The 26,050-nt window shown below is 44.1% G+C and overlaps 1 protein-coding gene across 1 annotated transcript in view; it reads right to left on the bottom strand.

Moving 5' to 3' along the window:
- Window positions 1-26,050, bottom strand: part of LOC140104007 (inter-alpha-trypsin inhibitor heavy chain H3-like) — a 43,959-nt gene that overhangs the window by 4,626 nt on the left and 13,283 nt on the right. The window contains exons 5-17 of the mRNA XM_072127332.1: window positions 25,887-25,997; window positions 25,689-25,817; window positions 24,139-24,255; window positions 23,901-24,069; window positions 22,459-22,584; window positions 22,164-22,345; window positions 14,037-14,222; window positions 13,824-13,957; window positions 13,536-13,690; window positions 9,768-9,797; window positions 9,066-9,128; window positions 8,670-8,783; window positions 6,056-6,224 (exon numbers count right to left, since the gene is read on the bottom strand). Of these exons, the coding sequence (XP_071983433.1) occupies window positions 6,056-6,224; window positions 8,670-8,783; window positions 9,066-9,128; window positions 9,768-9,797; window positions 13,536-13,690; window positions 13,824-13,957; window positions 14,037-14,222; window positions 22,164-22,345; window positions 22,459-22,584; window positions 23,901-24,069; window positions 24,139-24,255; window positions 25,689-25,817; window positions 25,887-25,997 (1,685 nt within the window). The remainder of the gene's footprint in view (window positions 1-6,055; window positions 6,225-8,669; window positions 8,784-9,065; window positions 9,129-9,767; window positions 9,798-13,535; window positions 13,691-13,823; window positions 13,958-14,036; window positions 14,223-22,163; window positions 22,346-22,458; window positions 22,585-23,900; window positions 24,070-24,138; window positions 24,256-25,688; window positions 25,818-25,886; window positions 25,998-26,050) is intronic.

The following is a 26,050-nucleotide window of genomic DNA, read 5'->3' as shown; positions in this document are numbered from 1 at the left end:
AGTATAAAATGCATACAGAGCACCAACATGTAGTATAAAATGCATACAGCATACCGCCATGTAGTATAAAATGCATACAGTGTACCGCCATGTAGTATAAAAAGTATACAGCGTGCCGCCAAGTAGTATAAGATTGATACAGCGTACTTCCATGTAGTATAAAATGCATGCAGCGTGCCACCATGTAGTATAAAATGCATACAGCGCACCGCCATGTAGTATAAAATGTATACAGCGTGCCGCCATGTTGTATAAGATAGATACAGCGTACTGCCATGTATTATAAAATGCATACAGCGTACCCCTATGTAGTATAAAATGTATACAGCGTGCCGACATGCTGTATAAGATAGATACAGCGTACCGCCATGTATTATAAAATGCATACAGCGTACCCCTATGTAGTATAAAATGCATGCAGCGTGCCACCATGTAGTAGAAAATGCATACAGTGTAACGCCATGTAGTATAAAATGCATACAGCGTACCACCATGTAGTATAAAATGTATACAGCGTGCCGCCATGTATTATAAAATGCATACAGCGTGCCGCCATGTATTATAAAATGCATACAGCGTACCACCATGTAGTATAAAATGTATACAGCGTGCCGCCATGTAGTATAAAATGCATACAGTGTACCGCCATGAGTATAAAGTGTATACAGCGTGCCGCCATGTAGTATAAAATGCATACAGCGTATCGCCATGTAGTATAAAATGCATACAGCATATCGTCATGTATTATAAAAAGCATACAGAGTACCACCATGTAGTATTAAATGCATACAGCGTACCACCATGTAGTATAAAATGCATACAGCCTACCGCCATGTAATATAAAATGTATACAGCGTGCCACCATGTAGTATAAAATGCATACAGCATGCCGCCATGTATTATAAAATGCATACAGCGTACCACCATGTAGTATAAAATGTATACAGCGTGCCGCCATGTAGTATAAAATGCATACAGCGTACCGCCATGTAACATAAAATATATACAGCGTACCACCATGTAGTATAAAATGCATACAGCGTATCGCCATGTAGTATAAAATGTATACAACGCGCCACCATCTAGTATAAAATGTAAACAGCGTGCCGCCATGTAGTATAAAATGCATACAGGGTGCCGCCATGTAATATAAAATGCATACAGCATACCTCCATGTTGTATAGGATAGATACAGCATACCACCAAGTAGTATAAAATGCATACAGCGTACTACCCTGTAGTATAAAATGCTTACAGCATACCGCCATGTAGTATAAAATGCATACAGCATAGCGCCATATAGTATAAAATGCGTACCGCATAGCGCCATGTAGTATAAAATGCATACAGTGTAGCGCCATGAAGTATAAAATACATACAGCGTACCGCCAAGTAGTATAAAATGCATACAGCATACCACCATGAAGGATAAAATGCATACAGCGTTGCGCCATGTAGTATAAAATGCATACAGCGTACCGCCAATAGTATAAAATGCATACAGCAAACCACCATGTAGTATAAGATGTATACAGCGTGCCACCATGTAGTATAAAATGCATGCAGCATATCACCAGGCAGTATAAAATGCATACAGAGTACCGCCATGTAGGATATAATGCATACAGCTTACCACCATGTAGTATAAAATGTATACAGCGTACCTCCATGTAGTATAAAATGTATACAGTGTACCTCCATGTAGTATAAAATGCATACAGTGTACCGCCATGTAGTATAAAATGTATACAGCGTACCTCCATGTAGTATAAAATGTATACAGTGTACCGCCATGTAGTATAAAATGTATACAGCGTGCCGCCAAGTAGTATAAGATCGATACAGCGTACTTCCATGTAGTATAAAATGCATGCAGCGTGCCACCATGTAGTATAAAATGCATACAGCGCACCGCCATGTAGTATAAAATGTATACAGTGTACCGCCATGTAGTATAAAATGTATACAGCGTGCCGCCATGTTGTATAAGATAGATACAGCGCACCGCCATGTATTATAAAATGCATACAGCGTACCGCTATGTAGTATAAAATGTATACAGCGTGCCGCCATGTAGTATAAAATGCATACAGCGTACCGCCATATATTATAAAATGCATACAGCGTACCACCATGAGTATAAAATGTATATAGCGTGCCGCCATGTAGTATAAAATGCATACAGCGTACCGCCATGAGTATAAAATGAATACAGCGTGCCGCCATGTAGTATAAAATGCATACAGCGTACCACCATGTAGTATAAAATGTATACAGCGTACTGCCATGTAGTATAAAATGCATACAGCGTACCCCTATGTAGTATAAAATGCATGCAGCGTGCCACCATGTAGTAGAAAATGCATACAGTGTAACGCCATGTAGTATAAAATGCATACAGCGTACCACCATGTAGTATAAAATGTATACAGCGTGCCGCCATGTATTATAAAATGCATACAGCATGCCGCCATGTATTATAAAATGCATACAGCGTACCACCATGTAGTATAAAATGCATACAACATGCCGCCATGTAGTATAAAATGCATACAGAGTACCACCATGAAGTATAAATGCATACAGCGTACCGACAAGTAGTATAAAATGCATACAGCAAACCACCATGTAGTATAAGATGTATACAGCGTGCCACCATGTTGTATAAAATGCATGCAGCATATCACCAGGCAGTATAAAATGCATACAGAGTACCGCCATGTAGGATATAATGCATACAGCTTACCACCATGTAGTATAAAATGCATACAGAGCACCAACATGTAGTATAAAATGCATACAGCATACCGCCATGTAGTATAAAATGCATACAGCGTACCGCCATGTAGTATAAAATGCATACAGCGCACCGCCATGTAGTATAAAATGCATACAGCGTACCTCCATGTAGTATAAAATGTATACAGTGTACCGCCATGTAGTATAAAATGTATACAGCGTGCCGCCAAGTAGTATAAGATCGATACAGCGTACATCCATGTAGTATAAAATGCATGCAGCGTGCCACCATGTAGTATAAAATGCATACAGCGCACCGCCATGTAGTATAAAATGTATACAGCGTGCCGCCATGTTGTATAAGATAGATACAGCGTACCGCCATGTATTATAAAATGCATACAGCGTACCGCTATGTAGTATAAAATGTATACAGCGTGCCCCCATGTTGTATAAGATAGATACAGCGTACCTCCATGTAGTCTAAAATGCATGCAGCGTGCCACCATGTAGTAGAAAATGCATACAGTGTAACGCCATGTAGTATAAAATGCATACAGCGTGCCACCATGTAGTATAAAATGTATACAGCGTGCCGCCATGAGTATAAAGTGCATACAACATGCCGCCATGTATTATAAAATGCATACAGAGTACCACCATGTAGTATAAATGTATACAGCGTGCCGCCATGTAGTATAAAATGCATACAGCGTATCGCCATGTAGTATAAAATGCATACAGCGTATCGCCATGTAGTATAAAATGCATACAGCGTACCTCCATGTAGTATAAAATGCATACAGCGCACCGCCATGTAGTATAAAATGTATACAGCGTGCCGCCATGTTGTATAAGATAGATACAGCGTACCGCCATGTATTATAAAATGCATACAGCGTACCGCTATGTAGTATAAAATGTATACAGCGTGCCCCCATGTTGTATAAGATAGATACAGCGTACCGCCATGTAGTCTAAAATGCATGCAGCGTGCCACCATGTAGTAGAAAATGCATACAGTGTAACGCCATGTAGTATAAAATGCATACAGCGTGCCACCATGTAGTATAAAATGTATACAGCGTGCCGCCATGAGTATAAAGTGCATACAACATGCCGCCATGTATTATAAAATGCATACAGAGTACCACCATGTAGTATAAATGTATACAGCGTGCCGCCATGTAGTATAAAATGCATACAGCGTATCGCCATGTAGTATAAAATGCATACAGCGTATCGCCATGTAGTATAAAATGCATACAGCATATCGTCATGTATTATAAAAAGCATTCAAAGTACCACCATGTAGTATTAAATGCATACAGCGTACCACCATGTAGTATAAAATGCATACAGCGTACTGCCATGTAGTATAAAATGTATACAGCGTGCCATCATGTAGTATAAAATGCATACAACATGCCGCCATGTATTATAAAATGCATTCAGCGTACCACCATGTAGTATAAAATGCATACAGAGTACCACCATGTAGTATAAAATGTATACAGCGTGCCGCCATGTAGTATAAAATGCATACAGCGTACCGCCATATATTATAAAATGCATATAGCGTACCACCATGTAGTATAAAATGTATACAGCGTGCCGCCATGTAGTATAAAATGCATACAGCCTACAGCCATGTAGTATAAAATGCATGCAGGATGTCTCCACTATAATATATATATATACTCTATATATATACTATATATATATATACATACATATAAACACATACATATACACATCACATACATATACCCATATAAACTTACTGGGGCAGATTTACTTTCCCGGCCCATTCGCGATCCAGCGGCGCGTTCTCTGCTCTGGATTCGGGTTCGGACGGGATTTATGAAGGTAGTTCCTCCACCGTCCACCAGGTGGCGCTGCTGCGCTGAAAGTCATCTCAACGCGCCGGAATGCACCACCTCGGACCAGGTGAAGGTAAGCGATTCGCAAGCGACAGTTTGTCGGTTTTTAAATGCGGCGGTTTTTCCGAATACGTCGGGTTCTCGTTCGGCCCCCCCCTCCCGATTTCCGTTGCGCGCATGCCGGCGCCGATGCGCCACAATCCGATCGCGTGCGCCACAATCCCGGGGCAATTCAAGTACAATCGGCGCAAATCTGAAATATTCGGGTAACACGTCGGGAAAACGCGAATCGGGCCCTTAGTAAATGACCCCCACTTTGTTTTCTTTAAGGTTCTGCCTTCTCATCCACTTGGGGGGGTACCTGGAGCAGAGGGGGGGGGTTACGGAGAAGAGGAGAGGGGGGGCGGAACGGAGTGGGGGGGAAGCAGAGTGGGGGAATGGAGCAGTGGGGGTGGAGTGGAGCGGAGGGGCTGCACTTAGGACAGGGGGATGTTTGTACCGGCTGGCGGGAAGGAGAATGCGCCAGCTGGCATGCAGTGGTGTGTGTCAGCCTGGGCGGTGGCATGGGGTGTCACGGGTGTCCTATCTATCTTCTATCTATCTATCTATCTATCTATCTAACTATCTAACTATCTATCTAACTATCTATCTATCTCATATCTATCTATCTATCTATCTCATATCTATCTATCTATCTATCTCCTATCTATCTATCTATCTATCTATCTATCTCCTATCTATCTATCTATCTCCTATCTATCTATCTATCTCCTATCTATCTATCTCCTATCTATCTATCTATCTATCTATCTATCTATCTATCTATCTATCTATCTCCTATCTATCTATCTATCTATCTATCTATCTATCTATCTATCTCCTATCTATCTATCTATCTATCTCCTATCTATCTATCTATCTATCTATCTATCTATCTCCTATCTATCTATCTATCTATCTATCTATCTATCTATCTATCTATCTCCTATCTATCTCCTATCTATCTATCTATCTATCTATCTATCTATCTATCTCCTATCTATCTCCTATCTATCTATCTATCTATCTATCTCCTATCTATCTATCTCCTATCTATCTATCTATCTCCTATCTATCTCCTATCTATCTATCTATCTATCTATCTATCTATCTATCTCCTATCTATCTATCTCCTATCTATCTATCTATCTCCTATCTATCTATCTCCTATCTATCTATCTATCTCCTATCTATCTATCTATCTATCTATCTATCTATCTCCTATCTATCTATCTATCTATCTATCTATCTATCTCCTATCTATCTATCTATCTATCTATCTATCTATCTATCTATCTATCTATCTCCTATCTATCTATCTATCTCCTATCTATCTATCTCCTATCTATCTATCTATCTATCTATCCTTGTATAACTCCATGGGGTAATATTACCGTAGCCCCTGCGTTGCTGATGTCCATGGATGCACTTGTGCACTTTGACCTCTGGTCACTGTGATGTTTCCGGCTGTTACTTCCATGGTCGCCATCTTTCTCTTGTGCACTAGTCCAACTTTCTCAAAGCCGCTTCCATCTGCAGCGAGTTTTCCATTAAGTGTGATCCCTGGAGTAGAAGAAGAGGGTGAGATCTCAGAAATATCAGCATCGTACCAATAAACAGTCAGACAGGGGCGTAACTACCGGGCCTGAGGATGGAGGGGCCCGCAGTGTCCCAGCCACAGATTGTGTTCCGTCAGAGGAGAAGCAAATTGATTGTGTGAGTGTAAGACCCTCATATAATTGATTCAGAGAGTGCACAGACAAAGACACTATGATGTCATCATGCACAGGTATACAGCGTGCGCGGGCGGAGCTCACAGAGCTGCACGGTCAAGGGAAAAGAGCAAAACCGTAGGGTTCGCCAGAGAATAGAAGGTAAGTACAGAGTTTATTTTATTTGTAACATCATGAGGGAAGGCTGCTGGACATTTTATTAGTGAGGGAAGGCTGCTGGACATTTTATTAGTGAGGGGAGGCTGCTGGACATTTCATGAATGAGGGGAGGCTGCTGGACATTTATTTAGTGAGGAGAGGCTGCTAGACATTTTATTAGTGAGGGGAGGCTGCTGGACATTTCATGAATGAGAGGAGGCTGCTGGACATTTATTTAGTGGGGGGAGGCTGCTGGACATTTATTTAGTGAAGGGTGGCGGCTGGGCATTTCATTAATGAGGGAGGGTGCTGGACATTTATTTAGTGAAAGGAGACTGCTGGACATTCCATGAATGAGGGGAGGCTGCTGAACATTTCATTAGTGAGGGGAGGCTGCTGGACATTTCATTAGTGAGGGGAGGCTGCTGGACATTTCATGAGTGAGGGGAGGCTGCTGGACATTTCATTACTGAGGGATGGCTGCTGGACATTTCATTACTGAGGGGAGGCTGCTGGACATTTCATTACTGAGGAGAGGCTGCTGGACATCCATTTAGCGAGGGGAGGCTGCTGGACATTTCATTAGTGAGGGGTGGCTGCTGGACATTTCATTACTGAGGGGTGGCTGCTGGACATTTCATTACTGAGGAGAGGCTGCTGGACATTTCATTACTGAGGGGAGGCTGCTGCTGGACACTTCACGAATGAGAGGAGTTTGCTGAACCTTCATTTAGCGAGGGGAGGCTGTTGGACATTTTTCCTTAGTGAAAGGAGTCTGCTGCTGGAGATTTAATGAATGAGGGGAGGCTGCTGGACATATATTTAGTGAGGAGAGGCTGCTGGACATATATTTAGTGAGGAGAGGCTGCTGGACATATATTTAGTGAGGAGAGGCTGCTGGACATATATTTAGTGAGGAGAGGCTGCTGGACATATATTTAGTGTGGGGAGGCTGCTGAACATTTATTAAGTGAGAGGAGGCTGCTGGACATTTATTAAGTGAGAGGAGGCTGCTGGACATTTATTAAGTGAGAGGAGGCTGCAGGACATTTATTAAGTGAAGGGTGGCGGCTGGGCATTTCATTAATGAGGGAGGGTGCTGGACATTTATTTAGTGAAAGGAGACTGCTGGACATTCCATGAATGAGGGGAGGCTGCTGAACATTTCATTAGTGAGGGGAGGCTGCTGGACATTTCATTAGTGAGGGGAGGCTGCTGGACATTTCATGAGTGAGGGGAGGCTGCTGGACATTTCATTACTGAGGGATGGCTGCTGGACATTTCATTACTGAGGGGAGGCTGCTGGACATTTCATTACTGAGGAGAGGCTGCTGGACATCCATTTAGCGAGGGGAGGCTGCTGGACATTTCATTAGTGAGGGGTGGCTGCTGGACATTTCATTACTGAGGGGTGGCTGCTGGACATTTCATTACTGAGGAGAGGCTGCTGGACATTTCATTACTGAGGGGAGGCTGCTGGACATTTCATTACTGAGGAGAGGCTGCTGGACATCCATTTAGCGAGGGGAGGCTGCTGGACATTTCATTAGTGAGGGGTGGCTGCTGGACATTTCATTACTGAGGGGTGGCTGCTGGACATTTCATTACTGAGGAGAGGCTGCTGGACATTTCATTACTGAGGGGAGGCTGCTGCTGGACACTTCACGAATGAGAGGAGTTTGCTGAACCTTCATTTAGCGAGGGGAGGCTGTTGGACATTTTTCCTTAGTGAAAGGAGTCTGCTGCTGGAGATTTAATGAATGAGGGGAGGCTGCTGGACATATATTTAGTGAGGAGAGGCTGCTGGACATATATTTAGTGAGGAGAGGCTGCTGGACATATATTTAGTGAGGAGAGGCTGCTGGACATATATTTAGTGAGGAGAGGCTGCTGGACATATATTTAGTGTGGGGAGGCTGCTGAACATTTATTAAGTGAGAGGAGGCTGCTGGACATTTATTAAGTGAGAGGAGGCTGCTGGACATTTATTAAGTGAGAGGAGGCTGCAGGACATTTATTAAGTGAGAGGAGGCTGCAGGACATTTATTAAGTGAGAGGAGGCTGCAGGACAATCTCATGTCACCATCCATCCCTCGCTGTATACAGATTATCCGCGTGTGATCGGAATAACTTCTACCTCTGTCTGCATTGTGAAACAGATTGATAATTCCATCCTGAGGCTCAGAAATCTCCAGACAAATGTTCTCTGGGATGGCGGCGACGCTTATCAGCAGATGAGACGACGAGCAATCTGCAAAGAAAAAACAGGAGAAATATGGAGAAAAACTGATCAGACAGAAAACACCCCCTGCTGGTTCATTGTCAGGACAAGGCATTCCCAGAAATGTGGCTGCCTGCTTCCACCACTAGGGGTCACCCCGGAGGTGAATGGATACAGTGCTGTAATGAATGCAGATAATACTGTATATACTGCTCCAGGCGTTATGTGGGTGATAACCCCTACGGCCGCCACTGCTGCTCCAGCAGGGGATGTCACCCAGCGGCATTGGTGTGTCCTGTGCGGTCTCCGCACCTATCACAGATGGTCTCCGCCTCCTTTTCTTTATGGATAATGTACGGGCGAAAATCGGGAACCCTAGAAAGAGGATAATGAGAGGAGTCACTGCCCAGAGAAGTCACCGCAGCACAACGTCACCCCCCCCAAATAATAACCCCTCACCACCGGGTGACACCATGTCAGAGGGGCTTTCACTCTTACACAGGTGTGGGTTCTGGGATCTATGGTTTTGGGTCCTGGTTCTGCTCTGGGGAAGCCCTAAGAGATGCAGACACCATATATGGACAGATGGTTATATCTTTCTGATGACGTGGTCCCTGCTCTGCACTAACCCGACACATTTCTGCCTGTCAGGATTCCCTGTAGAAGTCATTCAGTAACGCAAGTTCTTGTTTTGAAAGTATAGTAGGTGGGACACAGAGCTGGGACAACCCCAGCCAGTGCAGGACCTTAAGTAAATATCCTGGACAATCTACCAGCTGCCCGTGACTGGGGGACAGAGGTGAAAGACCAGGACTGTCCCGTAAAAATCCGGGACGGTTGGGAGCTACGGGCGCAGATGCTTCATAAATACATGAACAAGCAGTTTCCATGTTGTTTTCAGTGAAAAATCAGACAGAAAACTGGCGCTCTGTAATAAATGTGGCACATGTGGACAGCAGCCCCTTAAAGGGGCAGTTACTCTACAAATGGAATAACATGTAACCTGTTCTGTACCAGAGCGAGGCCCAGGAACGTCACCAACATCTGAAAGGAAAAAGAATATTTTATGGGAAAAAAAATAATGTTTGATCTGGACACAATAAAAAGTTCTGATACCTTGGCTGCACTTAGCTCTCTGTGCCTCAGGGGTCATGTCGATGACTGCACCCACAGCTGCAGGTTTGTTACAATGTATCAGTGTGAAATGCAGGTTGTGTGGCTCTCAGATCTTGGATACAATTGTATCAAACTCGCGTCTAGGAGCAGGAGAAGCTATAAACAGGGTTATAGCAAGCAGAGATCTCTAAAAGGAACCTGTCAGCAGGTGTGACCACTTGGCTTGTGGGGTCCTCATTCCTCCTGTGCCGACTCCCTATAGCTGCTTGGACATTTTAGAAAATATGCAAAAATGTTTGGACCTTTTTAACGGCGAGAGCCGCTGCCTTCTTGGCTATTTGGGATTGTTACTTTTAAGAGACTTTTGTGTATGTTGTTAGTAGCAGCAGGACTGTGATTTACATTCCAAGATTTACTTAGGGGGTGTCCTCACACTGCTGTGCTCTGTGCTCTCTGCAGCCAGTGTCCTGTATTGTCCCTGGAGAGATGTGTAATCAGCCTCACACTGCTGTTCTCTGTGCTCCCTGCAGCCAGTGTTATGTATTGTCCCTGGAGAGATGTGTAATCAGACCTCACACTGCTGTGCTCTGTGCTTTCTGCAGCCAGTGTTATGTATTGTCCCTGGAGAGATGTGTAATCAGCCTCACACTGCTGTGCTCTGTGCTCTCTGCAGCCAGTGTTATGTATTGTCCCTGGAGAGATGTGTAATCAGACCTCACACTGCTGTGCTCTGTGCTCTCTGCAGCCAGTGTTATGTATTGTCCCTGGAGAGATGTGTAATCAGACCTCACACTGCTGTGCTCTGTGCTCTCTGCAGCCAGTGTTATGTACTGTCCCTGGAGAGATGTGTAATCTTCCCTCACACTGCTGTGCTCTGTGCTCTCTGCAGCCAGTGTTATGTATTGTCCCTGGAGAGATGTGTAATCAGACCTCACACTGCTGTGCTCTGTGCTGTCTGCAGCCAGTGTTATGTATTGTCCCTGGAGAGATGTGTAATCAGACCTCATACTGCTGTGCTCTGTGCTCTCTGCAGCCAGTGGTATGTACTGTCCCTGGAGAGATGTGTAATCAGCCCTCACACTGCTGTGCTCTGTGCTCTCTGCAGCCAGTGTTATGTATTGTCCCTGGAGAGATGTGTAATCAGACCTCACACTGCTGTGCTCTGTGCTCTCTGCAGCCAGTGTTATGTATTGTCCCTGGAGAGATGTGTAATCAGACCTCACACTGCTGTGCTCTGTGCTCTCTGCAGCCAGTGTTATGTATTGTCCCTGGAGAGATGTGTAATCAGACCTCACACTGCTGTGCTCTGTGCTCTCTGCAGCCAGTGTTATGTATTGTCCCTGGAGAGATGTGTAATCAGACCTCACACTGCTGTGCTCTGTGCTCTCTGCAGCCAGTGTTATGTATTGTCCCTGGAGAGATGTGTAATCAGACCTCACACTGCTGTGCTCTGTGCTCTTTGCAGCCAGTGTTATGTATTGACCCTGGAGAGATGTGTAATCAGACCTCACACTGCTGTGCTCTGTGCTCTCTGCAGCCAGTGTTATGTATTGTCCTGGAGAGATGTGTAATCAGACCTCACACTGCTGTTCTCTGTGCTCTCTGCAGCCAGTATTATGTATGGTCCCTGGAGAGATGTGTAATCAGACCTCACACTGCTGTGCTCTGTGCTCTCTGCAGCCAGTGTTATGTATTATCCCTGGAGAGATGTGTAATCAGACCTCACACTGCTGTGCTCTGTGCTCTCTGCAGCCAGTGTTATGTATTGTCCCTGGAGAGATGTGTGATCAGTCCTCACACTGCTGTGCTCTGTGCTCTCTGCAGCCAGTGTTATGTATTGTGCCTGAAGGGATGTGTAATCAGACCTCACACTGCTGTGCTCTGTGCTCCCTGCAGCCAGTGTTATGTATTGTCCCTGGAGAGATGTGTAATCAGACCTCACACTGCTGTGCTCTGTGCTCTCTGCAGCCAGTGTTATGTATTATCCCTGGAGAGATGTGTAATCAGACCTCACACTGCTGTGCTCTGTGCTCTCTGCAGCCATTGTTATGTATTGTCCCTGGAGAGATGTGTAATCAGACCTCACACTGCTGTGCTTTGTGCTCTCTGCAGCCAGTGTTATGTAATGTCCCTGGATAGATGTGTAATCAGACCTCACACTGCTGTGCTCTGTGCCCTCTGCAGCCAGTGTTATGTATTGTCCCTGGAGAGATGTGTAATCAGACCTCACACTGCTGTGCTCTGTGCTCTCTGCAGCCAGTGTTATGTATTATCCCTGGAGAGATGTGTAATCAGACCTCACACTGCTGTGCTCTGTGCTCTCTGCAGCCAGTGTTATGTATTGTCCCTGGAGAGATGTGTGATCAGTCCTCACACTGCTGTGCTCTGTGCTCTCTGCAGCCAGTGTTATGTATTGTGCCTGAAGGGATGTGTAATCAGACCTCACACTGCTGTGCTCTGTGCTCCCTGCAGCCAGTGTTATGTATTGTCCCTTGAGAGATGTGTAATCAGACCTCACACTGCTGTGCTCTGTGCTCTCTGCAGCCAGTGTTATGTATTATCCCTGGAGAGATGTGTAATCAGACCTCACACTGCTGTGCTCTGTGCTCTCTGCAGCCATTGTTATGTATTGTCCCTGGATAGATGTGTAATCAGACCTCACACTGCTGTGCTTTGTGCTCTCTGCAGCCAGTGTTATGTAATGTCCCTGGATAGATGTGTAATCAGACCTCACACTGCTGTGCTCTGTGCCCTCTGCAGCCAGTGTTATGTATTGTCCCTGGAGAGATGTGTAATCAGACCTCACACTGCTGTGCTCTGTGCTCTCTGCAGCCAGTGTTATGTATTGTCCCTGGAGAGATGTGTAATCAGACCTCACACTGCTGTGCTTTGTGCTCTCTGCAGCCAGTGTTATGTATTGTCCCTGGATAGATGTGTAATCAGACCTCACACTGCTGTGCTCTGTGCCCTCTGCAGCCAGTGTTATGTATTGTCCCTGGAGAGATGTGTAATCAGACCTCACACTGCTGTGCACTGTGCTCTCTGCAGCCAGTATGAGGTATTGTCCCTGGAGAGATGTGTTATCAGACCTCACACTGCTGTGCTCTGTGCTCTCTGCAGCCAGTGTTATGTACTGTCCCTGGAGAGATGTGTTATCATACCTCACACTGCTGTGCTCTGTGCTCTCTGCTGCCAGTGTTATGTATTGTCCCTGGAGATATGTGTGATCATACCTCACACTGCTGTGCTCTGTGCTCTCTGCAACCATTGATATGTATTGTCCCTGGAGAGATGTGTAATCAGTCCTTTGTGTATCTTGTTAGTAGCAGCAGGACTGTGATATATGGATTTATATTCCAGGATGCTCACACTGCTTTGCTCTGTGTTCTCTGCAGCCAACTTAAAAACGGGTGGGACTTATTGAACTTCCATCCTAATACATGCACTTCCTGCTTGGATGGGACTCTTTAAGGTGGGGTCTTAATGGAAAATCCTGCGCCCCTTACACGTGACTCTTATACACCCTGAGTATCAGAGGGGACATTGGTATAGTCGCCTACAAGAACAACAGAGAGATGGTTCCCCTGATACCTTCATCTCACCAAGGAATCCCCGGACATGATACAACTGTAACAAACCCTCAGCTGTGGGAACTATGACACTTACTGTCCTCCTTTGGCTTCCCGGCCACCATAGTCCGGGGGTCATGGCTCTGCTCGGTGATGACCATGGAGGTGAGAGGCGTCACAAAGTGGTACTTGAGGCTGAGGCGCAGCGCCTCCTCGGTGGAGTTCTCCTTTAATTCTCCATCAGAGGAAATTCTGAAACCAAAACATTGATACGTTACACAAAGACTCGAAATCTACTCAGAATAACAAAATATCACATTGTCTAATTCACAAAAATACACATCATTGTGTCGGGGTGTCCCAGCGTCGCTCTGCCTGATCCCACCTCTTGGTCAGCAGTTGGTCGATGGTCAGATAAGCCCACAGTCTCTGGGTGAAGTCTCCGAATATGTATCGCTGCTCCGCCTTCACGTCCTCCTGTACACCGGTCTCCACCCTACTGGAGAAGGGGTCAGTCACCTGGACAAACCAGAACATGGAGGTCACAGGACGCTCATAACTCTCTGCTCGGGTCAAAGGTCATCCCAACTCTACTTACACCTTGTGCCGAAACCTCAGCTATGAGCACGTCCACATCGTTACTGTCTATGTGTCCGGCCACCACGATCTCGGAGCCCTGGTAATAATACTTGAAGCGGTTTTGGGTTAAGCTGCTGACAGGCGAGTTATGGTACCGCAGGGTGACATCCAACAGAACCGGGTTCGCCACTTCTTTGTAGAAATTCTGCAGGAAAAACAGAAAAGCTGAAATTATCATCAAATCATGAAGTACCAGATGTGGAAGCTGAATGGTGGAAAAGAAATTTGTGCGCCATTATTATCTGCTCACATATATACAATGTATCTGGACACTGAGCGCCATTATTATCTGCTCACATATATGCAATGTATCTGGACACTGAGCACCATTATTATCTGCTCACATATATACAATGTATCTGGACACTGAGCCCCATTATTATCTGCTCACATATATACAATGTATCTGGACACTGTGCGCCATTATTATCTGCTCACATACATACAATGTATCTGGACACTGAGCGCCATTATTATCTGCTCACATATATACAATGTATCTGGACACTGAGCACCATTATTATCTGCTCACATATATGCAATGTATCTGGACACTGAGCACCATTATTATCTGCTCACATAATACAATGTATCTGGACAGTGAGCACCATTATTATCTGCTCACATATATACAATGTATCTGGACACTGAGCCCCATTATTATCTGCTCACATATATACAATGTATCTGGACACTGAGCACCATTATTATCTGCTCACATATATACAATGTATCTGGACACTGAGCGCCATTATTATCTGCTCACATATATACAATGTATCTGGAGACTGTGCACCATTATTATCTGCTCACATATATACAATGTATCTGGACATTGAGCGCCATTATTATCTGCTCACATATATACAATGTATCTGGACACTGAGCACCATTATTATCTGCTCACATATATACAATGTATCTGGACATTGTGCGCCATTATTATCTGCTCACATATATACAATGTATCTGGACACTGAGCCCCATTATTATCTGCTCACATATGTACAATGTATCTGGACCCTGAGCCCCATTATTATCTGCTCACATATATACAATGTATCTGGACACTGAGTGCCATTATTATCTGCTCGCATATATACAATGTATCTGGACAGTGGGCACCATTATTATCTGCTCACACATATACAATGTATCTGGACACTGAGCACCATTATTATCTGCTCACATATATACAATGTATCTGGACACTGAGCGCCATTATTATCTGCTCACATATATACAATGTATCTGGACACTGAGCGCCATTATTATCTGCTCACATATATACAATGTATCTGGACACTGTGCGCCATTATTATCTGCTCACATATATACAATGTATCTGGACACTGAGCACCATTATTATCTGCTCACATATATACAATGTATCTGGACACTGAGCACCATTATTATCTGCTCACATATATACAATGTATCTGGACAGTGAGCACCATTATTATCTGCTCACATATATACAATGTATCTGGACACTGAGCACCATTATTATCTGCTCACATATATACAATGTATCTGGACACTGAGCCCCATTATTATCTGCTCACATATATACAATGTATCTGGACACTGAGCACCATTATTATCTGCTCACATATATACAATGTATCTGGACACTGAGCGCCATTATTATCTGCTCACATATATACAATGTATCTGGAGACTGTGCACCATTATTATCTGCTCACATATATACAATGTATCTGGACATTGAGCGCCATTATTATCTGCTCACATATATACAATGTATCTGGACACTGAGCACCATTATTATCTGCTCACATATATACAATGTATCTGGACATTGTGCGCCATTATTATCTGCTCACATATATACAATGTATCTGGACACTGAGCCCCATTATTATCTGCTCACATATGTACAATGTATCTGGACCCTGAGCCCCATTATTATCTGCTCACATATATACAATGTATCTGGACACTGAGTGCCATTATTACCTGCTCGCATATATACAATGTATCTGGACAGTGGGCACCATTATTATCTGCTCACACATATACAATGTATCTGGACACTGAGCGCCATTATTATCTTCTCACATATATACAATGTATCTGGACATTGAGCGCCATTATTATCTGCTCACATATATACAATGTATCTGGACACTGAGCACCATGATTATCTGATCACATGTTTACAATGTATCTGGACACTGAGCATCATTATCATCTGCTTACATATATACAATGTATCTGGACATTGAGCACCATTGTTATCTGCTCACATGTATACAATGTATCTGGACACTGAGCACCATAATTATCTGCTCGCATATATACAATGTATCTGGACAGTGAGCACCATTATTATCTGCTCACATATATACAATGTATCTGGAGACTGAGCGCCATTATTATCTGCCCACATATATACAATGTATCTGGACACTGAGCACCATTATTATCTGTTCACATGTATACAATGGGGGTCATTTACTAAGGGCCCGATTCGCGTTTTCCCGACGTGTTACCCGAATATTTCCGATTTGCGCCGCTTGTACATGAATTGCCCCGGGTTTTTGGCGCACGCGATCGGATTGTGGCGCATCGGGGCCGGCATGCGCGCGACAGAAATCGGGGGGGCGTGGCCGAACGAAAACCCGACGTATTCGGAAAAACCGCCGCATTTAAAAACCGCAAATGTGTCGCTTGGGGAGCGCTCACCTTCACCTTCTATGGGATGGTGCATTCCGGGGCGTTAAGATTATTTTCGGCGCTGCAGCGCCACCTGGTGGACGGCGGAGGAACTACCATCTTAAATCCCAGCCGGACCCGAATCCTGTGCAGAGAAAGCGCCGCTGGATCGCGAATGGGCCGGGTAAGTAAATGTGCCCCAATGTATCTGGACACTGAGCGCCATTATTATCTGCTCACATATATACAATGTATCTGGACACTGAGCGCCATTATTATCTGCTCACATATATACAATGTATCTGTACACTGAGCACCATTATTATCTGCACACATACATACAATGTATCTGGACACTGAGCGCCATTATTATCTGCTCACATATATACAATGTATCTGGACACTGAGCGCCATTATTATCTGCTCACATATATACAATGTATCTGGACAGTGAGCACCATTATTATTTGCTCACATATATACAATGTATCTGGACACTGAGCACCATTATTATCTGCTCACATATATACAATGTATCTGGACAGTGAGCACCATTATTATCTGCTCACATATATACAATGTATCTGGACACTGAGCACCATTATTATCTGCTCACATATATACAATGTATCTGGACAGTGAGCACCATTATTATCTGCTCACATATATACAATGTATCTGGACACTGAGCACCATTATTATCTGCTCACATATATACAATGTATCTGGACACTGAGCCCCATTATTATCTGCTCACATATATACAATGTATCTGGACACTGAGCACCATTATTATCTGCTCACATATATACAATGTATCTGGACACTGAGCGCCATTATTATCTGCTCACATATATACAATGTATCTGGAGACTGTGCACCATTATTATCTGCTCACATATATACAATGTATCTGGACATTGAGCGCCATTATTATCTGCTCACATATATACAATGTATCTGGACACTGAGCACCATTATTATCTGCTCACATATATACAATGTATCTGGACATTGTGCGCCATTATTATCTGCTCACATATATACAATGTATCTGGACACTGAGCCCCATTATTATCTGCTCACATATGTACAATGTATCTGGACCCTGAGCCCCATTATTATCTGCTCACATATATACAATGTATCTGGACACTGAGTGCCATTATTACCTGCTCGCATATATACAATGTATCTGGACAGTGGGCACCATTATTATCTGCTCACACATATACAATGTATCTGGACACTGAGCGCCATTATTATCTTCTCACATATATACAATGTATCTGGACATTGAGCGCCATTATTATCTGCTCACATATATACAATGTATCTGGACATTGAGCGCCATTATTATCTGCTCACATATATACAATGTATCTGGACACTGAGCACCATGATTATCTGATCACATGTTTACAATGTATCTGGACACTGAGCATCATTATCATCTGCTTACATATATACAATGTATCTGGACATTGAGCACCATTGTTATCTGCTCACATGTATACAATGTATCTGGACACTGAGCACCATAATTATCTGCTCGCATATATACAATGTATCTGGACAGTGAGCACCATTATTATCTGCTCACATATATACAATGTATCTGGAGACTGAGCGCCATTATTATCTGCCCACATATATACAATGTATCTGGACACTGAGCACCATTATTATCTGTTCACATGTATACAATGGGGGTCATTTACTAAGGGCCCGATTCGCGTTTTCCCGACGTGTTACCCGAATATTTCCGATTTGCGCCGCTTGTACATGAATTGCCCCGGGTTTTTGGCGCACGCGATCGGATTGTGGCGCATCGGGGCCGGCATGCGCGCGACAGAAATCGGGGGGGCGTGGCCGAACGAAAACCCGACGTATTCGGAAAAACCGCCGCATTTAAAAACCGCAAATGTGTCGCTTGGGGAGCGCTCACCTTCACCTTCTATGGGATGGTGCATTCCGGGGCGTTAAGATTATTTTCGGCGCTGCAGCGCCACCTGGTGGACGGCGGAGGAACTACCATCTTAAATCCCAGCCGGACCCGAATCCTGTGCAGAGAAAGCGCCGCTGGATCGCGAATGGGCCGGGTAAGTAAATGTGCCCCAATGTATCTGGACACTGAGCGCCATTATTATCTGCTCACATATATACAATGTATCTGGACACTGAGCGCCATTATTATCTGCTCACATATATACAATGTATCTGTACACTGAGCACCATTATTATCTGCACACATACATACAATGTATCTGGACACTGAGCGCCATTATTATCTGCTCACATATATACAATGTATCTGGACACTGAGCGCCATTATTATCTGCTCACATATATACAATGTATCTGGACAGTGAGCACCATTATTATTTGCTCACATATATACAATGTATCTGGACACTGAGCACCATTATTATCTGCTCACATATATTCAATGTATCTGGACACTGAGCACCATTATTATCTGCTCACATATATACAAAATATCTGGAGACGGTGCGCCATTATTATCTGCTCACATATATACAATGTATCTGGACACTGAGCACCATTATTATCTGCTCACATATATACAATGTATCTGGACACTGAGAGCCATTATTATCTGCTCACATATATACAATGTATCTGGACACTGAGCACCATTATTATCTGCTCACATACATACAATGTATCTGGACACTGAGCGCCATTATTATCTGCTCACATATATACAATGTATCTGGACACTGAGTGCCATTATTATCTGCTCACATATATACAATGTATCTGGACAGTGAGCACCATTATTATTTGCTCACATATATACAATGTATCTGGACACTGAGCACCATTATTATCTGCTCACATATATACAATGTATCTGGACACTGAGCACCATTATTATCTGCTCACATATATACAAAATATCTGGAGACGGTGCGCCATTATTATCTGCTCACATATATACAATGTATCTGGACACTGAGCACCATTATTATCTGCTCACATATATACAATGTATCTGGACACTGAGCACCATTATTATCTGCTCACATATATACAATGTATCTGGACACTGAGCACCATTATTATCTGCTCATATACATACAATGTATCTGGACACTGAGCGCCATTATTATCTGCTCACATATATTCAATGTATCTGGACACTGAGCCCCATTATTATCTGCTCACATACATACAATGTATCTGGACACTGAGCGCCATTATTATCTGCTCACATATATACAATGTATCTGGACACTGAGCGCCATTATTATCTGCTCACATATATACAATGTATCTGTACACTGAGCACCATTATTATCTGCACACATACATACAATGTATCTGGACACTGAGCGCCATTATTATCTGCTCACATATATACAATGTATCTGGACACTGAGCGCCATTATTATCTGCTCACATATATACAATGTATCTGGACAGTGAGCACCATTATTATTTGCTCACATATATACAATGTATCTGGACACTGAGCACCATTATTATCTGCTCACATATATTCAATGTATCTGGACACTGAGCACCATTATTATCTGCTCACATATATACAAAATATCTGGAGACGGTGCGCCATTATTATCTGCTCACATATATACAATGTATCTGGACACTGAGCACCATTATTATCTGCTCACATATATACAATGTATCTGGACACTGAGAGCCATTATTATCTGCTCACATATATACAATGTATCTGGACACTGAGCACCATTATTATCTGCTCACATACATACAATGTATCTGGACACTGAGCGCCATTATTATCTGCTCACATATATACAATGTATCTGGACACTGAGTGCCATTATTATCTGCTCACATATATACAATGTATCTGGACAGTGAGCACCATTATTATTTGCTCACATATATACAATGTATCTGGACACTGAGCACCATTATTATCTGCTCACATATATACAATGTATCTGGACACTGAGCACCATTATTATCTGCTCACATATATACAAAATATCTGGAGACGGTGCGCCATTATTATCTGCTCACATATATACAATGTATCTGGACACTGAGCACCATTATTATCTGCTCACATATATACAATGTATCTGGACACTGAGCACCATTATTATCTGCTCACATATATACAATGTATCTGGACACTGAGCACCATTATTATCTGCTCATATACATACAATGTATCTGGACACTGAGCGCCATTATTATCTGCTCACATATATTCAATGTATCTGGACACTGAGCCCCATTATTATCTGCTCACATACATACAATGTATCTGGACACTGAGCGCCATTATTATCTGCTCACATATATACAATGTATCTGGACACTGAGCGCCATTATTATCTGCTCACATATATACAATGTATCTGGACAGTGAGCACCATTATTATTTGCTCACATATATACAATGTATCTGGACACTGAGGACCATTATTATCTGCTCACATATATACAATGTATCTGGACACTGAGCACCATTATTATCTGCTCACATATATACAATGTAACTGGACACTGAGCACCATTATTATCTGCTCACATACATACAATGTATCTGGACACTGAGCGCCATTATTATCTGCTCACATATATTCAATGTATCTGGACACTGAGCACCATTATTATCTGCTCACATATATACAATGTATCTGGACACTGAGCACCATTATTATCTGCTTACATATATACAATGTATCTGGACACTGAGCACCATTATTATCTGCTCATATATATACAATGTATCTGGACACTGAGCACCATTATTATCTGCTCACATATATACAATGTATCTGGACACTGAGCACCATTATTATCTGCTCACATATATACAATGTATCTGGACACTGAGCACCATTATTATCTGCTCACATATATACAATGTATCTGGACACTGAGCACCATTATTATCTGCTCATATATATACAATGTATCTAGACACTGAGCGCCATTATTATCTGCTCACATATATACAATGTATCTGGACACTGAGCACCATTATTATCTGCTCACATATATACAATGTATCTGGACACTGAGCACCATTATTATCTGCTCACATATATACAATGTACCTGGATAGTGGGGTTATGTTTGTAATTCAACCAGATGGCGCACTCAGAGTGTAATATACAATTCGGTTTATTAAGGATCTTAAAACACAACGCGTTTCGAGGTTACAGTACCCCTTTATCAAGTGTACAAAGACAGTGCTGGTGGTGTTGTCTATATCATCCACAGCATGATACAATGTATCTGGACACTGAGCCCCATTATTATCTGCTCACATATATACAATGTATCTGGACACTGAGCGCCATTATTATCTGCTCACATATATACAATGTATCTGGACACTGAGCCCCATTATTGGTCACACACAGTTTGCAGTCACCTGTAGCTGTAAGGCAGAGTCAGAATCCAGATAAATTCTTCTTGCCAGGCCGCCATTTTCCAAAGACATTTTTTCCAAGAAGCTGTAATCAAGATCAGCGCCAAATCCCAAACTGTACAAGGTCACGGAGCCATCAGCCGCTTCCCTCACATTCTTCATTATCAGGTCACTGTCTGTCTCACCTTCAAAGGAGAAAAAGGTCAAGTAAATAAAGAGAGAAAGACTAAAATACAGAAATCCCCTGGATCACCGCATCACACAGAACACGCCCCCCAGTGACCCCGCCTCCACGTACCAAATGTTGCGTCGCCATCAGAGAGGAAGATGACGGCCGAGGTCCTGACGTCCTGTGAGATTTCTGCTTCGCGTCCATCTTTCAGCATCTTCATGGCGGAGAGTAAAGCGGAGTTTATATCAGTTCCTAGAGTGGAGACATAAGACGTTGTGACTCGTCCTGATGTGCGATGTGACTCGTCCTGATGTGCGATGTGACTCGTCCTGATGTGCGATGTGACTCGTCCTGATGTGCGATGTAACTCGTCCTAATGTGCGATGTGACTCGTCCTGACGTGCGATGTGACTCGTCCTGACGCGCGATGTGACTCGTCCTGACGCGCGATGTGACTCGTCCTGACGCGCGATGTGACTCGTCCTGATGCGTGATGTGACTCGTCCTGACGCGCGATGTGACTCGTCCTGACGCGCGATGTGACTCGTCCTGACGCGCGATGTGACTCGTCCTGACGCGCGATGTGACTCGTCCTGACGTGCGATGTGACTCGTCCTGACGTGCGATGTGACTCGTCCTGACGTGCGATGTGACTCGTCCTGACGTGCGATGTGACTCGTCCTGATGTGCGATGTGACTCGTCCTGATGTGCGATGTGACTCGTCCTGATGTGCGATGTGACTCGTCCTGATGTGCGATGTGACTCGTCCTGATGTGCGATGTGACTCGTCCTGATGTGCGATGTGACTCGTCCTGATGTGCGATGTGACTCTCCCTGATGTGCGATGTGACTCGTCCTGATGTGCGATGTGACTCGTCCTGATGTGCGATGTGACTCGTCCTGATGTGCATCCACTCTCCACTCACCTTGGTCCTCACACTGCTGTGCTTCCAGATCCCTGCACTGAGCTCCCTTCTGATCTTAGTAAAAGCTATAGCTGCTTCTGGTTAAACACTACAGCAGACATTCAGAAAAGAATGAAGGAGCCATGGGTAAGTTCAACGCAGATTACACAGCAGTGTGAGGACACACCTGCAGACCACCTGGAGAAGCTACAACCCTGGAATATAAATCCATATTTCACAGTCCTGCTGCCACTAACAACATACACAACGTGGCAGCACAGAGCACAGCAGTGTGAGGACACATCCCCAAAGCACCTAGAGAAGCTACAAGCCTGGAATATAAATCCATATTTCACAGTCCTGCTGCTACTAACAACACACACAAAGTGGCAACACAGAGCACAGCAGTGTGAGGACACATCCCCAAAGCACCTGGAGAAGCTACAAGCCTGGAATATAAATCCATATTTCACAGTCCTGCTGCTACAAACATCATACGCAAAGTGGCAGCACAGAGCACAGCAGTGTGAGGACACATCCCCAAAGCACCTGGAGAAGCTACAATCCTGGAATATAAATCCATATTTCACAGCCCTGCTGCCACTAACAACATACACAGGGCACAGCAGTGTGAGGACCCCCCACACTGCAATGTAACGCACCTCCCTGAGCGGTGATTTTGCTGACGAATTCCTTGGCGCTCTGGATCATGTCGGGCGTGGCCATCACGAGAGCCTCCTTCCACTTCACAATGTGATCGCTGAACTTCAGGATTCCAAAACGATCTTCCTCCGGCAAATCCGACAGAATCTTCATGAAGGCCTCGTACGTCTGCGCTCCAAGCACAAGGGGTTAATATCCCAGAATGCAGAATAGTGAGTGCAGCTCCGGAGCACTCACCTGTCGGATCTTGTGTCCTGCCATGGAGCCGCTGCAGTCGATGACAAACACCACGTTCTTGGGGACTCGTTGTAGGAAGCCGGGAGCAAAGTAATGGACAAAATAACCATTGACGATCTGCGGATGAAGGAAGGAAGAGGCCGAGTGATGTCCTGTACAGGAGTCTATGGAGAGGGAGGAGCTCAGAGATAGAGGAGGGACACAGGCAGAGGCTGCTGGAGATAATAGGAAGCTTCTATCTCACCCCAGGTGCTTTATTCACATCAATACATGACAGCACTGCTCTATAATGTTCTATGTGATCCTGCTGGTGCTTCTGAGTGATAGAGGAGATATACAGGGACAGACAGAGGCTGCTGGAGATAATAGGAAGCTTCTATCTCACCCCAGGTGCTTTATTACCATCAGTACATGACAGCACTGCTCTATAATGTTCTATGTGATCCTGCTGATGCTTCTGAGTGATAGATGAGATATACAGGGACAGACAGAGGCTGCTGCAGATAATAGGAAGCTTCTATATCACCCCAAGTGCTTTATTTACATCAGTACATGACAGCACTGCTCTATAATGTTCTATATGATCCTGCTGATGCCTCTGAGTGATAGAGGAAATATACAGGGACAGACAGAGACTGCTGCAGATAATAGGAAGCTTCTATATCACTCCAGGTGCTTTATTCACATCAGAACATGACAGCACTGCTCTATAATGTTCTATGTGATCCTGCTGATCCTTCTGAGTGATAGAGGAGATATACAGTTACATACAGAGGTTGCTGGAGATCATAGGAAGTTTCTATCTCACCCCAGGTGCTTTATTACCATCAGGACATGGCAGTACTGCTCTATAATGTTCTATGTGATCCTGCTGATGCCTCTGAGTGATAGAGGAGATATACAGGGACAGACAGAGACTGCTGGAGATAATGGGAAGCTTCTATATCACCCCAGGTGCTTTATTACCATCAGTGCATGGCAGTACTGCTCTATAATGTTCTATATGATCCTGCTGATGCCTCTGAGTGATAGAGGAGATATACAGGGACAGACAGAGACTGCTGGAGATAATGGGAAGCTTCTATATCACCCCAGGTGCTTTATTACCATCAGTGCATGGCAGTACTGCTCTATAATGTTCTATATGATCCTGCTGATGCAGAGGGATAGACAGAGGCTGCTGCAGTAAAGAGAAAGCTTCTATCTCCTGGGATATTTCAGTTTTACGTGTTTAATAAATGAGCAAAAATATCTACATTTCTGTCGTGATGGGGGATGTACATTAATGAGCAAAAATAAGAACCAATCGGCTGCAATGAAACAAAGAATGAAAAATGTAAAGGGGCCGATATCCTGTGTGATGCCCCTGATGCCCCTGAGTGATGGGGCAGATCCCCCTCTGCTTGCTGTGTGCAGTGTATGGGAGACATCATGGCAGCCGGTCTCCAGCTCCGAGACAACTGACAGTCAGAGACCGAGGCTGCCGAGGGGAATCTGCTGGTGACTTGTAGAAGGTTTGTAGGTATTTTAGGGTCTGTCCTTTCACCCACCTGGAGGCTGCCGGCAGACGTCTCCCGGTTGACATCGTATTTGACCACAAAGTCTCCGTCCAGAAGGGTCTCGGTACACGCCGGACATTTCCGCTGCTGCTCCAGGGTCGGTCTGAACAGAACATGAGCCTGAAATATAAAAACCATTAAGAGCGCAGCCCCTGGTGGGCGCCGGACCCCCGGACTACAAGCAGTTACCTCGTGTCCCTGGTGGTCGATCTGAACCACATCCAGCAGCTCATTGGTCAAGAAACCTCCAAACGCGTTCACAAAGCGGATTCCCTGCGGCTCCAGTATATCTACTGTTATCTGCAGAGAAAGGAGGGGGCAGGGTCAGCAGCGCAGAGGGTTTAAGCGGACAG

This window comes from Engystomops pustulosus, chromosome 10 (assembly GCF_040894005.1).
Source record: "Engystomops pustulosus chromosome 10, aEngPut4.maternal, whole genome shotgun sequence".
Lineage (NCBI taxonomy): Eukaryota > Metazoa > Chordata > Amphibia > Anura > Leptodactylidae > Engystomops > Engystomops pustulosus.
Note: the sequence above shows the minus strand (reverse complement) of the source record. Positions and strands in the feature narration are given on the sequence as shown.